Source organism: Bactrocera neohumeralis, chromosome 3 (genome assembly GCF_024586455.1).
Source record: "Bactrocera neohumeralis isolate Rockhampton chromosome 3, APGP_CSIRO_Bneo_wtdbg2-racon-allhic-juicebox.fasta_v2, whole genome shotgun sequence".
Classification (NCBI taxonomy): Eukaryota; Metazoa; Arthropoda; class Insecta; order Diptera; family Tephritidae; genus Bactrocera; species Bactrocera neohumeralis.
In genome coordinates, this window is record NC_065920.1 from 50,261,210 (window position 1) to 50,278,636 (window position 17,427).

The 17,427-nt window shown below is 36.0% G+C and overlaps 3 protein-coding genes across 5 annotated transcripts in view; 2 read left to right on the plus strand and 1 right to left on the minus strand.

The window, feature by feature from the left end:
- Nucleotides 1–17,427, minus strand: part of LOC126753369 (uncharacterized) — a 162,300-nt gene that overhangs the window by 78,081 nt on the left and 66,792 nt on the right. The window lies entirely within an intron of this gene.
- Nucleotides 738–2,956, plus strand: LOC126753375 (juvenile hormone esterase-like). The gene is made up of 4 exons (XM_050464770.1): nucleotides 738–1,760; nucleotides 1,822–2,157; nucleotides 2,473–2,605; nucleotides 2,667–2,956. The coding sequence occupies exons 1-4, from the start codon at nucleotides 746–748 to the stop codon at nucleotides 2,887–2,889; spliced, it is 1,707 nt and encodes a 568-aa protein (XP_050320727.1). The 5' UTR covers nucleotides 738–745; the 3' UTR covers nucleotides 2,890–2,956.
- LOC126753377 (juvenile hormone esterase-like) lies at nucleotides 8,998–11,169 on the plus strand. Its single transcript, XM_050464771.1, has 4 exons — nucleotides 8,998–10,012; nucleotides 10,074–10,409; nucleotides 10,724–10,856; nucleotides 10,918–11,169. The coding sequence occupies exons 1-4, from the start codon at nucleotides 8,998–9,000 to the stop codon at nucleotides 11,138–11,140; spliced, it is 1,707 nt and encodes a 568-aa protein (XP_050320728.1). The 3' UTR covers nucleotides 11,141–11,169.

Genomic DNA, 17,427 nt, shown 5'->3' on the forward strand with positions numbered 1-17,427 from the left:
TACTGTGTGGAAACTGAATGAGACCATACGAAAAATATTAGTATATAATCCGAAGAAGTTTGTCACAGAATAATAATTTAAATGATTCGAATTAAAAGAAGTTAGTTGAGTTAGCGACAGGAGAAAAAAAGAAGGATAGTAGTAAGGGATTTCAAGTTATCGACTGTGAAAGAGAGAGAATGATAAACCATGTTAGTTGAGTAATATGCTTTGGGAGCCTTTTATACTCGAACTCACCACCAACTGATCGCTAAAAAATTGATACTTGTATTTTTCTCTCGAAAAGCTATAAGCAAGATAACTTTTATTAGTTATGGACAAGAAGTAAATATTTGTTCTTAAGGGGTGAATATGGATTAGGAGCCACAAGACAGATGTTTAAACAAAGATCCGACAGGTCGAGCAGAGTCTGCTAGTTAACACAGAACAAAGACCTATATTAAATGTCAAATAGATAAGCTAACCTATCGATAGTAGCATCTACCATATGATATCTCGCCTTTCACATCGCTAATGTTCATCGAAAATTTTATAAAACTTTTGCTGTTTGCCCCCTAGTGCCTATAAATAAAAGATTAGTATACGTAATCTTATCCCCTGAACGGTGATAGGCCAACACACGCGATGAGCAATAAACGGTAGCCAATCTAATCTAGTAGGCAATATAAATGATATAAACGACAAACTAGGTATTAGACTACGGTATAAAAAGTTCACATCTTACAGTCGACGTAAAACCTTTGAAATGTTGAGGTTTTCGGATATTATTGTCCCCACACTGCTATTATTGCTGTTTGTGGCGCCGACACTACAGCAGTCAACTAGACGGGAACCGCTTGTTGAAACCGATTTGGGTACCATACGAGGCACTGTCTTGAAAACTGTAAATGATCGTGATATATTCGCCTATCGTGGCATACCTTATGCACAGGAACCGACTGGTGAACGTCGTTTTGCGGCGCCAATACCTGTGGAGGCATGGAACTATACACTGGATGCCATCGAGGATAGCCCCATCTGCCCACAACCCGGTGGATCGGTACCAATGAGTGAAGACTGTCTGAAGCTCAACGTTTATACGACTAGCGAAATTGTGCAGGGCTGGTCGGTACTGGTGTATATACACGGAGGTTCGAATAAGATTGGTAGCGGACATAGTGTATATGAAGCGGGACCGCAATACTTACTCGATGCCCAAGTGATTTTGGTTACCTTCAACTATCGTTTGGGTGCTCTGGGTTTCTTAAGCACAAGAACTACAGAAGCGCCCGGTAATTTTGGCTATCTGGATCAAGTGTTGGCTTTGAAATGGGTGCAGTCGCACATACGTAACTTTGGTGGTGACCCCAATAGAGTGACGATATTTGGTATGAGCGCTGGCGCAATGGCTGTGACATTACATATGGCCTCACCACTATCAGCGAATCTCTTTCATCGTGCCATCGCCATGAGCGGCAGTGCTACCAGTGAATTCGTAATCGACAACCTACATTGGACACGGAAATTGGCCGAGGAACTCAGTTGTCCCAAATACAGTCCAAAAGAGCTATTGGACTGCTTACGCGCTGCGCCATGGCAAAAGATTATTGAGGTATGTGCTACATGGGAATATTATGGTTTCATCAATATGAAGTGGAATTATGAGATCGATGGCAAATTCTTGCTGGAACATCCAACGGACGCCTTTCGTTACAATAGAACCAATAATGTGCCACTTATGGCAGGCATCACCAAAAACGAGTTAGACTTCCATGTTAATCGTAAGTTGGTCGTAGAAAGTGCGGCCCGTAAATAAGTCAAACTCAATATTTTTTCTTGCAGATCAAGAAAACAACACCGGTTTACTAAGCGATATCAGTCAAAACTTTGCAAGCTATGCACCAGAGCTTTTCTTGTATAAAAATTGGTCTGCTGGAATGGAGAGTGAAGATAATGTTTGGCGTGGTGAAAAATTGCAACTATTTTATTTCGGAAATCACACAAATATCACTGAGGAAAATTTATACACATTTGGACATGTGTTCTCGGATGGTCTTATTGGTCATGGTGTATATAATTTGGTACGGTTGGCTAGTAGATTCATGAATGTTTTCTATTACCGCTTCGATTATGAAAGCAACCCCAGCTTGAAGCCTGATCACAATGGTAATTTCCGAGGTAATTGAAGAAATGTATTCTTATACTTATTAAGATTTTTATCAAATACCATAAATCGTTTGAAATATTCGACCGATCTTTTCATACTTCCAAAGAGTAGAAAAGAAAAAACTGTGATAAGAGTAGATAGAGAGTGATGAATAGAAGAAGTTTTTAAAGTCGAATCATCAGTAATTTTAATGTAATATAACTTGAGACTAAAGAAGGAAAGGGCTTACAGATGATAGAAAATTTATCTCCATAATTTCCAAAAATTACGATACATTTTATTATTAAAATAATGAGTCATTAATAAAATGAATTTCTCTCCTACAGGCGTCGTTCATGCCGATGACTTGAAATACGTTATGCCGAGCACATGGTATGGTCCTCAGCTTCCAATAGACTCACCTAACATGTTTATGGTAAAGCGCATGGTACATATATTCGAAACTTTTGCCAATTGGGGGTGAGTATTAGATAAGCTTTCGGAAATACGCAATGACTCTAAACTTCAGGCTTTTGTTTAGATTTTTTGAAACGAGCATATATATTGATTGGCCCCCAGTAGACCCTGATGATGTTAAAGCACTCTACAATAACGACGTGATGCATGTGGGTCAGGCACCTTTCCTTGAACGATATGCATTGTGGGATGAACTTTTTGCACAAAAAACTAGTGGCGCAAGGCCACTACGACTCTCCGCTTTAGTTGCGACCATAATTGCAGTGGTTGCAGCTTTATTTTTGTGAAATAAAGTAATTCAAGTATTGACGTTGTTGAATTATAGATTCGTGACAGCTATTTGAAATAGTTTAATCTTGGCATTTGCTTTTTATAATTGTCGACTCTAAAATATCTCTAATTTAAGACAAAAATATTATCAATGAAGATATTTTTCAACTATACAATTTGTATACTCCCCAACCTTAAGCATCATCTTCGTATCGCACTGTTGTTACATCTTTTGTATCATATGTGTCTAAATCAGTTAAAATTTTGCCTGCAGAAACACTTGAAACCCAGTTTTCATAAACTTAAAGGTCACGTACGCTAAGCACAGAGGAATTATAGCCAAAAGCAGAATTTTTTTTTATAGATTGTCGAAAAATATGTTTTCTTAACACAAAAAAATTCGGTTTCTTTAATTTTTTATTTTTTCATTGTAAACTTTTATGTACGTATATTTTTCCTAACGAATAATTAACGCGTCTTATGTGCAACTCAAGCTAGCTCAAACCCGGTTATATGCTAGTACAATTTTATCTATAGCAGTAGTTGTTATTGTAATTGTAACATGGTTACAGCAAAATGTGCTAAAGAAAATGTGAACTAGATGAAAAGTGGAGACATGGTAATGGCAATAAAGCACATCTAGGCAAACGGCTATTTGATCAGTGAAGCGGATGGCGATCAGATGTATGCCACTACTCAAGTAAACTTGTTTTCAAAAGCACATGACATAAATATATGTTGGTTAAATGAAAAGAAAATCATGTGCGTGGGCATTACCAGGAAGTAAAAACGCATATATATTACATATACATATATCTACATTCATACATATATCCAATGCAAAAGAGCACAATAGGGTTCGCGAGGGAAAGTCCTGTTCTCTTCAAAGCTTTCACTTTTTTGTGTTTCCCTAAGCTGGAGTCGAATTCAGCAAATGAGAATATAAAGATATATTATTTAAGTGGCATAAAGCACTTACTATTCTTTCTATATCCAGTTTATAGCAGTGTTTTGTTCGATTCGCTTATATCCGATTTTGGCCCATTATCTTTACTTTTCATCATTCATATCCTATATGATACATTGTTTACGAAAAGAATTTCTTAGAAAAAATGCCTGCAGTGGCTTTCGAGAAGTTTGGACTTTTTAGTACATGGTCGAAAAAGTATTTTCGTATTTTGTCAATAGATTTCGTTGCAGTCATATATCTCCAGTGCTAACAAACATATTGTGTCATGCCATATGGTATTGGAAAAGTGAGATTTTAAGCTTCATTTAACCTAAAAAATTCGGAGAAGTTGAAAAAAAGTTACAGCTGTTCAAAAATGAGTGAAAATAATGAAGAAATTCGCTACATTTGGAAATTTTTGTATAAAAAAAGGAAGAATGCCACGCAAGCTACCAATGAAATTTGGTATCTGCTGTATCAGTTCGTGTAGCACAACAATGGTTCGCTCGCTTCCACATTTTTGGAAATTTCGATATGAAAGATGCACTTCATTCATTAACATTCATCATCAAGCGGTTTTCAACTATTTAAAAAAGGCTGGCTACAAAATGAAGCTTGATGTTTGGTTACCACATAAATTGTCTGTGAAAAATTTAATGGACCGAATTAACATCTGCGATTCTTTGCTAAAACGAAATGAAATCGAACCATTTCTGAAGCGAATGGTAACAGGAGACGAAAAGTGGATCAAATTCGATTATAACGTGCGAAGAAGATCATGGTCCAAGCGTGGCGAAGATCAACAAATGGTCGCAATGCCAGGATTGAACCCTCGAAAGGTTATGCTGAGTGTTTGGTGGGATTGGAAAGAAATAATTCACTATGAGCTGCTTCAGCCTGGTCGAACGATTGATTCTATATTTTACTGTCAACAACTGATGAGATTGAAGCAAGCAATCGATAAAAACGGCCAGAACTGATCAACAGAAAGAGCTTCGTCTTCTATCAGGACAACGCTAGACCACACACATCTTTAATGACTCGGCAAAAACTGGCTGTGAAGTTTTGATGCCATATAGCCCTGACCTTGCACCATTGGACTACCATTGGATTTGGTCAATGCCTAACTCCCTTAGTGGAGTTAAGTTGGCTTCAAGAGAAGCCTTGTTACTTGTCGCAGTTTTTCGCCGAGAAACCAGAAAATTTTTACACTGATGGAATAATGTCTCTAGCGGAAAAATAGCAAAAAGTCGTCATCCAAAATGGTACATACGTACATATTTGGTTCATTATAGTTCATTATAAATATAAAAAAAAGTTGAGGTTTGATTAGAAATACGAAAAGACTTTTTCGACTACCCATCATTGATATATTTGATTCAACCGTGATATGAAATAAGTCTAACACCCCTATTCTGTGCACTTCACAAATTAATAAAATACTGAAAATTAACTCAAATATTTATCAAGCACGAAATATTTTGGTATCCTGTGGTAATCTTGATAAAAGTAAAAGCTTCAATTCGCAAAAGTAAAATATCTTCCATTTTCACAACAAGATACACAGTCAGATATTTAATTCATAACGAGCACTGTCAAGAGCATTTGACATCTTAACAACTTATAAAGAAAAGAGCTTTTTATTTCAGACACAGAACACGAAATGCTTGATAATTTAAAATTTTGTCAAATTAGAAATATGTTGAATTTGTCAAGTGCACAGAATAGGGGTGTGAGTAAATACATACGTATGGTAGATTGATCATTCACATATATGTATGTACATGTGTATGTACATATATATGTATATTCAATACTGCAACCACGCTAATAGCATTGACAGACGGCAGCGTTAAACCAGATTAATTGCATTTTCGGGATTAATTCAGGAGTTACCACAGCTAACTCCGTTGCTGAATCCAAAAATAACTCTCAAAATTTTAGGGAGTTTGTGAGATTTTCGTTGGCAACATTGTTAAAAATGGCCAATTTTCATCTATTGTGAATGAAATACAAGCAACCCTGACAGCTGTTTATCAAATTCTCAATATAATATCAATAAAACTTCTATGTTATGATGCAGTTTTAAAAATAATGTGTTGATATGCTTTTGTAAAAAAAATGGTTTGGTAAAAATTGGTCGGCTAACAACCGTAATGTTTATCTTCTATCAATTTTCATTGAAAATATTATAAAAAGGACAATGAGCTGTTTATGAGAGTTTCAAACTCGCATAGCTGCCGTCTGTCACCTACAAATTTGGATCTGATTAAGTGCGCAGTTAATCCGGATTAACGCTGCCGTCTTTCAAGGCTATAAGATGAACAGATGTTTAAATAATGTATTTGCTTGGTAATCTTAATATACCATTTCTATATACTAGATAAGTAAGTATATTTACTAAAAATGATAAAGTGAGTTTAATTTATATGAAAATGTAAATATAAAAGCCTGGAATTGAAAGTAAATGTGGACATATGTTTATAACAGTGATAACTAGCAGTAATTAGCAATTAGCAGTGGACTCAAATGTAATGAAAAGATAAAAAAGCAAATTTTAGTTCAACATTTTAACAATTTTTGCATTAATTTGATAAGAAAATGTGATTATAAACTATAAGTTATAAGAAATATTTGTATAAATAAAACGATACTATCAGCGATTAGTAGCAAAATGTATTCACATGATAAAATAAGTATGCGAATAGGCTATTTTTAAATAAAATACAAGTAAAGAAGGGCTAAGTTCTGGTGCAACCGAACATTTTATACTCTTGCAAGTTGCAAGAATTAAAGCCAGGGAAATACCTTAAGATGTAAAAAGTCAACCAGAGGATCAGAATCAAAGAAATTTTATACTTGTTTATACATATACTCTATATAACTCATAAACTGACCGATATATTCACCATGGGGTTTGTTAGAAAAACGTAAATCATTTTACGTAATACATGGGAGTTGTGTTAGTATAGACTCGATATTATCCATTAACTATTATCATTAAGATACCTCACACACAATCACCAATGATATGGAACAAAGTCAGCCGGATGTTTGAAAATCCTGGTAATGGTTATAAGGGGGCTAGGTCAAGGTTTCGCTCAAGTTTATACATTTTAGGTACAAAAGTACACTGTCATGATTAAAACACGCTCTCCCAATTTCATAGAGATAACTCAAATATTGGCTGATATATCCAGCATAAAGTCACTTGGAAGTTCGAAAATCTTTATACTGAGAGCCCAGGGAAGTATTAGCCCGATTCGACCAATTTTTGACATACATACAGACCTACCATTGTCAGAGAATGATTATCCCTGAGTTTCAATTCTATATCTCACACATTGACCGATATTTTTGGTCAAAAATCAACTATAGATACTAGGGTGCACATATTCGATACCTAGGGTCTCGAAAATTTTTGATTGGATTTGAACAATTTTTGATCAAAAGGTGTCATACTTTAAGGGAATTATTGCTGAAATTTTTTATTCCGTTATATTAATTACTTCTTGATTTCTGTGCTGGAAAGTAAAATAATAAAATGGAATTTTAAATTTTGCTATATGGAAAGTAGATGTTGGCCGATTTTGCCTATTTTCACACTGTAACATAGGATATATTAGACTATTGGAAAAATGATACCTACTAAATTTAGTCGAAATCGGTTAGTCGGGTCCTGAGAAATGGGATGTCACCAAAGAGTGTGCGGTGCCACGCCCATTGTTCAATTTTCACACCGGCTCTCATAAAACCTACTCATACCATCTCGGTGGTCAAATTTAATGTTCTGGCGTAATAAGTTATGGATTTATTGCGCTTTTAGTAGTTTTGAACAGTACCGTTATATGGGGACTGAGCGGGGTTATCTTCCAATTTCAACCATTTTCACGCTATCGGTAGGAGCTTTTATAATATTCGAACTTAGCGAATTTGGATGTTGTAGCTTCGGTGGTTTAGGAGATTTGTATAAATATTAAACATATTAGAGGGCGAGGCCCACTTTTTCAAAAATGTTTAAGCACAGATGCTCAGTGCTTACAATTGTATATATTAATTTAGTGCTTAGCTTATTGTCACCCTGTTCATTTATATTTCTATAATCCTATATCTATCTCGATAAGTTTTGGGTGATGCGTACAACCGTTAGGTGAACAAAAAACTATAAAAGTAGTGATTTAGTAGACGAAGGATGTCCTGGACACCAAAAAAGTAAAAAAAATGTGGAACTGGAAGCATAATTCAATAAAGATTGTTAAAAAACAAAATAAGAGCTCGCTAAAGCTTTGGGAGTCACTCAAGCCGACACTTTAAAATGTTTAAAAACAGCCGAACTCATTCCAAAAGCAAGAAAAGTCGTTGAAAGACCATAACATATCAGAAAAACTGGAACGTTACAAAAGAAGTGACTGTGACTGGTGATGAAAAATGGATCCATGAAATTTGACTAATCAGCCAAATCCACGATAGAGGTGAATATTCACGAAGCTAGGGTGATTCTTTGAGTTTGGCAGCAGTAGAAGGGCTCTACTATGAACATCAAAAACAGAGTAAAACCATTACAGGAAACGCAAGCACTCAACAAGACACAAGGCAATAACTTTCCACTAAATGAAACCTCTAATAATATCAGAGACTATAATGCTACACCCTTATACAACTTTTTATAAGAGCTCCTAATTTTATATTTTTTTATAAGGTCTCATAAATTATTGGCGGACCACCTGGCCGTGAAATGTGTTGCACTCGCCACAACGACATCACATGTTGTTTTTGATTCTGAATAATGATTCTTGAGTGTGATTAATTAGAAAAGCAAGTGACCAACCAGTTATTGCAGCCGATAGACAGTTGATTACTGGCGCGAAAGACATCGAACCAATGTCCATGAGATTGCTTCTTCTTGCTTTCACATCAGCTGACTATACGATACACAACTGGCTTCACCAAAGCAAATTTTTTCCTGACAACTAAAGAGTAAGCAACTGTATACTTAAGTACTTATTTACAAAGTGGTTAATATACACTCTGATATTGGTGATAACACTGGCGCGCACTGTGCAATAAACGATAATCTCGTAAGCAATATGATTGTCGTAAATGATGCAAAATATTCTATTTAGGTGTTAGATTGTTGCACAAAAAGGCTACTTTCAGTCGACGTACAACCATTGAAATGTTGAGGTTTACGAATGTTATTGGCGCCACATTGGTACTTTTGTTGTTTGTGGTACCGACACTACAGCAGTCATTTAAACGGGAACCGCTTATTGAAACCGATTTGGGTACCATACGAGGCAGTGTCTTGAAAACTGTAAATGGTCGTGATATATTCGCCTATCGTGGCATACCTTATGCACAGGAACCGACTGGTGAACGTCGTTTTGCGGCGCCAATACCTGTGGAGGCATGGAACTATACACTGGATGCCATCGAGGATAGTCCCATCTGCCCACAACCTGATGGATCGGTACCAATGAGTGAAGACTGTCTGAAGCTCAACGTTTATACGACTAGCGAAATTGTGCAGGGTTGGTCGGTACTGGTGTATATACACGGAGGTTCGAATAAGGTTGGGAGCGGACATAGTGTGTATAAGGCGGGACCGCAATACTTACTCGATGCCCAAGTGATTTTGGTTACTTTCAACTATCGTTTGGGTGCGATGGGTTTCTTAAGCACAAGGACTACAGAAGCGCCCGGTAATTTTGGCTATCTGGATCAAGTGTTGGCTTTGAAATGGGTGCAGTCGCACATACGTAACTTTGGTGGTGACCCCAATAGAGTGACGATATTTGGTATGAGCGCCGGCGCAATGGCTGTGACATTACATATGGCCTCACCACTATCAGCGAATCTCTTTCATCGTGCCATCGCCATGAGCGGCAGTGCTACCAGTGAATTCGTAATCGACAACCTACATTGGACACGGAAATTGGCCGAGGAACTCAGTTGTCCCAAATACGGTCCACAAGAACTATTGGATTGCCTACGCGCTGCGCCCTGGCAAAAGATTATTGAGGTATGTGCTACATGGGAATATTATGGTTTCATCAATATGAAGTGGAATTATGAGATCGATGGCAAATTCTTGCTGGAACATCCAACGGACGCCTTTCGTTACAATAGAACCAATAATGTGCCACTTATGGCAGGCATCACCAAAAACGAGTTAGACTTCCATGTTAATCGTAAGTTGGTCGTAGAAAGTGCGGCCCGTAAATAAGTCAAACTCAATATTTTTTCTTGCAGATCAAGAAAACAACACCGGTTTACTAAGCGATATCAGTCAAAACTTTGCAAGCTATGCACCAGCGCTTTTCTTGTATAAAAACTGGTCTGCTGAAATGGAGAGTGAAGATAATGTTTGGCGTGGTGAAAAATTGCAACTATTTTATTTCGGAAATCACACAAATATCACTGAGGAAAATTTATACACATTTGGACATGTGTTCTCGGATGGTCTTATTGGTCATGGTGTATATAATTTGGTAAGGTTAGCTAGTAGATTCATGAATGTTTTCTATTACCGCTTCGATTATGAAAGCAATCCCAGCTTGAAGCCTGATCACAATGGTAATTTTCGAGGTAATTGAAGAAATGTATTCTTATACTTATTAAGATCTTTATGAAATATCATAAATAGTTTGAAATATTCGACCGATCTTTTCATACTTCCAAAGAGTAGAAAAGAAAAAACTGTGATAAGAGTAGATAGAGAGTGATGAATAGAAGAAGTTTTTAAAGTCGAATCATCAGTAATTTTAATGTAATATAACTTGAGAGTAAATTAGAAAAGGGCTTACAGATGAAACAAATATCTATCCCCATAATTCCCAAGCCACGATATATTTTATTATTAAAATAATGAGTCATTAATAAAATGAATTTCTCTCCTACAGGCGTCGTTCATGCCGATGACTTGAAATACGTTATGCCGAGCACATGGTATGGTCCTCAGCTTCCAATAGACTCACCTAACATGTTTATGGTAAAGCGCATGGTACATATATTCGAAACTTTTGCCAATTGGGGGTGAGTATTAGATAAGCTTTCGGAAATACGCTATGACTCTAAACTTCCAAATTTTGTTTAGTTCATTTGAAACGAGTATAGCTATTGATTGGCCCCCAGTGGACCCTGATGATGTTAAAGCACTCTACAATAACGACGTGATGCATGTGGGTCAGGCACCTTTCCTTGAACGATATGCATTGTGGGATGAACTTTTTGCACAAGAAGCTAGTGGTGTAAGTCCACTACGACTCTTCGCTTTAGTCGCGTTGATAATTATGGTGGTTGCAACCTTGATTTTGTAAAAGTCTAATTAAAATTAAATTAGTTCAAGAATTGAAGCTGTGTATATTTGGATTGGTAACGCCATTTATTTAATGCCTTCGGGTTGGCATTTGTTTAAGGAAATTTACAATTTTATCTCTTTAGTAAGGTGGAATCTCTTCCACAAAATATTTCTAATCTAAATTGTTCAATGTTAAAAATATATTAAGTTGGTTGGTCTTCATAAGGATCTTCCTATGTTTTAACTTTTTTATTTCATTTCTAAAATTCAGATTCTTGAAAAATATGATATCTTCTGATAGTACTATATGTTTGTCCTAAGGGGCGCACCTAATATGATCGACTAAAAACGACGATTTTTGAGAATTAAAAAAAATCGACTGTTTTGAAATTTTCAGAGAATATTTATGCATATTTTAAAAACACGCCGTGAATTTTTGAAAAAAAAAATTACAAGATCTTCGACGGCTAACTGATTGAGCTGATTGAACTGAGCGGCTACCATTTAAATGGCTGTAACTCTAAAACTATTTGAGATATCGATTTTAAATTTTAGTGTGTTATTTCAAATGCTACAAGCTATCGAAATGCGTAAAAATAGATTTTTCTAAAATCTGTTCCCAGTGGTTAAAATTCAAAAGAAAAAAAGTCACCCTGTATAATCGTGAAATCGGTTCTTCTTATGATCTATGTAATTGATCTTCGATTTTTGTGGCAGATATATATTTGTAATCTACATTTTGATAATAAAAATACATAAAAATATTTTTGTTCACTTATTTTTTTTACATCTTACGTACCAATCAATCTGGCTCAAACCCGCTTATGTACAACCCGGTAGCTGGCTCGTACAGATAATTTTATAAATGGTAGCTTGGTAATATAGTTACAGCAAATAGTGCTAAAGAAAATGTGTACTAAATGAAATGTCAGACATGGTAATGGCAATTTAGCACACCTATCCACACGGCTATTTGATCAGTGGAGCAGATAAAGATCAGATGTATGCCACTCAAGAAAACTAGTATGCTCGCGTGTTTATTTACGAAGGTAACTTGTTTTCAAAAGCACATGTATGTATAAGGCATCTAACATACATTTATACAATGTTGATTTGATGAAAGGAAAATCATGTGCGAGGACATTAGTATGAAGCAAAAGCGCATATACATACACACATTGCCACATTTATAAATCCAATGCAGAAGAGCACAACAGTGTTGGCGAGAGAAAGTTCTGTTCTCCTTGGAACTTTCATTTTCTTGTGTCCCCGAAAGCTTATACAAAACTAGTTAACTAACTTTTGTGGCCGAAATGAATTTGTGAGGCAAGTAAATCATATCTTCTTAAGCATTTGTACACATATAGATAACTACCGGTATACTCGGTGATATCGTTATGGACCAAAGGAGGGTGCCGAGATAAAGGTATTCAATTCCTAAAATACACTGCTGCCTCTTAACAGACATAATTATAATTGCAATCTCTTAAAAGACATGAATACCAAAAGCTTACAACTTTTCGTTGTTTAGATAATATCTAATTCCATACTTGTGCTGCAGTCAGATGGAGCTTTAAATTTCTATGGATACTTGTAGTTTCTTAATCGAATAAGAAAATGCGTGTCTGACTAAATTATGATCGTATATTTCTATCTGATAACTAGATGATAAAACCCTCCATGTTTTGGAATGAAGGCGAGCTAATATATCCAATACGCCATCATCAAGAGAATATCGTGGATAAATTCTGTTAAGATATCGAACAATTTGAGGACTAAAGTAGAAATCAAGAGCAACATTATATGTTCACGAAACAAAAGTTAGTTACTGATGCCCATAGCATACTAAATTTATGTAGGAACATTTCTCCAGCCTGTTCCATTGCCCGACCAAGAAAAAATTCGAATAGCAATTACCCGTGTGAAGAAAAGCAGAGAGGCGGAACCGATGGATTGTCGGCCGAGCTATTCAAATACGGCGACGAAGAACTGTAGAGGATAAATCAGCTTCTTTGGAAAATGTGATCGGACGAAAGCATGCCCAAAGATTGGAATTTAAGTCTGCTCTGCCCAATCCACAAAAACGGTGACCCCACAATCTGCGCCAACTACCGTGAGATAAGTCCCCTAAACATCGCATATAAGGTTCGAACGAGCGTATTGTGTGAAAGATTGTGAAAGATTAAAGCCCACCGTCAACAAACTGATTGGACCTTAACAGTGTGGCTTAAAGGAAAATCAACAACTGACCACATATTCAGCATGCGTCAAATCTTTCAAAAAATCCTTGAAAGAGAATCGACGCGCACCGCCTCTTCGTCGATTCCAAAGCTGCCTTTGACAGCACAAAAAGGAGTTGCCTTTATGCCGCGATGTTTAAATTTGGTATCCCCGCAAAACTAATACGGCTGTGTAAACTGACGTTGAGCTATACCAAAAGCTTCGTCAAGATCAGTAAAAACCTCTCCGAGCAGCTCGATACCAAACGCGGTTTCAGACACGGATAAGACTCACTATCCTCCGACTTCTTCAATCAACTCTTGGAGAAAATTATTCGAGCTGCAGAACTAAATAGAGAAGGTATCATCTTTTATAAGAGTATGCGGATGATATTGATATCATTGGCCTGAACAACCGCGCCGTTAGTTCTGATTTCTCCAGAATTAATAAGGAAACGAAGCAAATGGGTCTGGTAGTGAACGAGGGCATGACGAAATATCTCCTGTCAGCAGACAAACAGTCGTCGCACACGCCACTAGGCTTCTACGTCATAGTTGACAGTCATAACTTCGAAGTTGTATAGTATATCTTGGTTTCATCTATCTTGGAACCAGTGTAAACACCACCAAAATGTCAGCCTGGAAATCCAACGCAGAATGACTCTTGCCAACAGGTGCTACTTCGGACTGAGTAGGCAATTGAGAAGGAAAGTTCCCTCTCGACGAATAGAAACCAAACTCTAAAAGCACTCATTGTTCCCGTCCTGCTATATGGCGCAGAGGCATGGACTATGATAACATCTGATGGGTCGACGTTACGAGTTTTCGAGAGAAAGGTTCTGAGGAAGATTTATTGTCCTTTGAGCATTGGCCACGGCGAATACCGCATTCGATGGAATGATGAGCTCTATGAGATATACGACGACATTAACATAGTACAGCGAATGAAAAGACAGCGGCTACTCTGGCTAGGTCATGTCGTCCGAATGGGCGAAACCACTCCAGCTCTGAAAGTATTCGATGCGGGGAAGAAGAGGAAAAGATAGACCTCCAGTCTACGCTGTTGCGAAACAAAAGATAAGTGAAGTGGTTTCAAAGCTGTAGTAGAGACATTATAAAAAAGGAGTCGAATCTTTGCAAATAAGCTCTTAAGTAATTTCGTAGAAAAGAGAGGAGAGGAAGAGATATGGTGCGCTGTGCTTTTTTATTTATTTAAAAGTTGTTTTTTTTAATATTTATAAAAAACTTTTGCTTTTATTAAAATTTTTTTAAAATATTTTTGCAGTTTCACACCCACTGTGCGCTGCGTTCAAAGTTGCTGCCCACTGAACAAATGCAACAATTATAATTTTCATGACTTCCAAAATGTCTTACTTACTAACAGCTAAAAATATAACGGGAATTTAATGAATAAACTTTCATTCATAGAAATGTGGTTATCATTTCAAAAAGAAAAGACACGACATTACTCATTAAGAAAACGATAAAAAATAACACAATTATTGTGCGCATAAAACCGGCATTTATGCGGCGGCATTCATGCATACAAACAGATACTTGCTATAAATGTTTGTATGTGCATATCTACTTTATCGCAATTGAAGAAGATAAAAATGTGCGGCAGTTGTCGCCGTTTAAATCTTATCTGCGCTTTATCTTTGATATATTTGATTCGCATGCGTTTAGAAATAAGGTTGAGCAAATATGTAAGTATATATTTATGTATGTAGATAGTATATAAATAAGCATATGTAAATGATTTGCCTTACTTGCATACGCAATACTGTGACTACATCTACTATCTACTAAGGTGAGCAGGTATTTAAATATTTCCTTGTTTATCTTAATAGATATTTATGTTAGTAAGTATGTATATTTACTAAAAATGATAAAGTGAGTTTAATTTATATGAGGAAATATTTTATGCTTTGTTTGTATGTAAATATAAAAACCTGGAATTGAAAGTAAGTGTAGACAGTGTCTGTATAACTGGTCTAGCTAGCAGTAATTCGCAATTAGCAGTGCGACTCACCTGTAAAGAAAAGATAAAAAAAGATAATTTTAGTTATTAATTTTAATAGTTCAAACATAAATTTGATAATAATGTGTGTGTTAGATTCCATAAACATGAAAATATGCAAAAAAATATGTATAAATAATAAGATCTTATCAGCCATTAACACCGAAAAACTTTCACATGCTAAAATAATAACTAAAGAAATTTTAAAAATAGAAAAGAAATAGAATTTATATTGTATAAATAAATGAATAAGGCATAATGATTTGAACGTAAAATATAATATGAGTTATAAATTACAATTGTTTAATAAGTTGAATCTGATACTCAAAAGCTTTATAACAGCAGTCAAGCAAACCTAGATTTTCGTCGTCTGAATGAAATATAGGACCAGTGATATACAGTGAAGCTTTGGAAATATGTATATTAACAAAAAAGAAATCAGGAAGAGTTTTTCAAATCCTCGAAACAGTCGTTAAAGTCAGTTTCTGGAATAGCCAACAATGTGCGTAGCTTCACGTTTAATGTCTTCAATTGACTCGAAACGAGTCCCTCGGAGCGATCGTTTGAGTTTGCTAAATTACCAGAAGTCACACGGAGCTAAATCAGACAAATGCGGTGGTTGCGGCAAGATATTGGTTGGACATTTAGCGAAAAACACACGAAGAATCAATGCAGTATGCGACGCTGCATTATCATGGTGCAAAACCCAAGAGTTATCGGTCCATAAACGGCCTTTTTACGAATAGCTTCGTCAAACGACACATAACACCCAAATAACATTCCTTGTTGAGATTTTGAACGGTCGGAAGGAATTAGAATTATACCACATCTCGATAATCGAAAACTGTCAACATAACCTTAATTTTTGACCATCTTTGACATGGGTTTTTCGGCTTCGGCTCACCCTTGGCACGATATTCGGCCATCTGATCTGATCTTCGGATTGATCCGCGTAGTAAGCATAGATCTAAGACTCATCGCCAGTAAAAATATGTTTCATGACATCTTAGTATTCGGGAAAAATTTTCACAGATATTAACTTAACGCTGTTCTTTGAACAAATTGATTGATTGAAACCAATCGTGCTTTCACTTTTCTTAGGCCCAAGATCTTTCAAAATGGTTTTCACAAATCCTTCCGATATTCTACCGCTGCCAGTAAGTTCTCTGACTGTTTACCGTCCATTTTCAAGCACCAATTATTTTATTTTATTTTTATATATTGATTATCAGTTCATGTTTATTGTTCGTCGTCAACACATTCTCGATCCTCTTCGAATAATTATACCCGCAAAAAAAAAAACACTTGCTCGCAACAAATAAATATCACCGAAGGTCTCAACAAATAAATGATTCCTCACACAAAGTTTAAGGTCTTTGTCGAATAATTTCATTAAAAATCTGAAAGACAGGTGTGTACTAAACACCATTGCTTATTTTTATACGAACGTTGGTCGGACCAGATATATATAAATGATTCCTCACACAAAGTTTAATGAAACTTCTTTGTCGAATAATTTCACTCATCGTAAAAATCGAAAAGAAGGTGTGTACTAAACACCATTGATTATTTTGATGTCACATTTGGGCACAGATATCACTGACAGTCATACCAATATAGAAAAAATATTTCCTACTATATTTTGCATACAGTAGTAAAAATGCAGATTTTCTAAAGTACTGGTAGCAGGTGTTTCACTCTCAGGGTTGCCATAAAAATGTTAGCTTTAAGTACATTTTTTACTGATTGACTGAAAAATTTTCACATGTTCTTTAAACACAATGCTCTAGACATGGACTCGCTATTTTTATTTCGAACATATTTCACTGCTTATACAATTTTTTTCTTCATATTTTTACTAAAAAACAAGAAAAAACGTTAACTTCGGCTGCACCGAAGCTAGTATACCCTTCACAGGTGAATATCTTTCAGTAACTATGTGTTCAGTTTGTATGGTAGCTATATGCTATAGTAATCCGATCTGAACAATTTTTTCGGAGATTACATTGTTGCCTTAGAAAATAATCTATACCAAATTTGGTGAAGATACATTGTCAAATGTGAAAG

Bases quoted from the DNA above. Each gene is read 5' to 3' on its own strand.
- LOC126753375 (XM_050464770.1), top strand. From the start codon at position 746: ATGTTGAGGTTTTCGGATATTATTGTCCCCACACTGCTATTATTGCTG. The intron at 1,761-1,821 runs GTAAGTTGGTCG...TTTTTCTTGCAG, and splicing joins GTTAGACTTCCATGTTAATC to ATCAAGAAAACAACACCGGT. The intron at 2,606-2,666 runs GTGAGTATTAGA...GCTTTTGTTTAG, and splicing joins GAAACTTTTGCCAATTGGGG to ATTTTTTGAAACGAGCATAT.
- LOC126753377 (XM_050464771.1), top strand. From the start codon at position 8,998: ATGTTGAGGTTTACGAATGTTATTGGCGCCACATTGGTACTTTTGTTG. The intron at 10,013-10,073 runs GTAAGTTGGTCG...TTTTTCTTGCAG, and splicing joins GTTAGACTTCCATGTTAATC to ATCAAGAAAACAACACCGGT. The intron at 10,857-10,917 runs GTGAGTATTAGA...AATTTTGTTTAG, and splicing joins GAAACTTTTGCCAATTGGGG to TTCATTTGAAACGAGTATAG.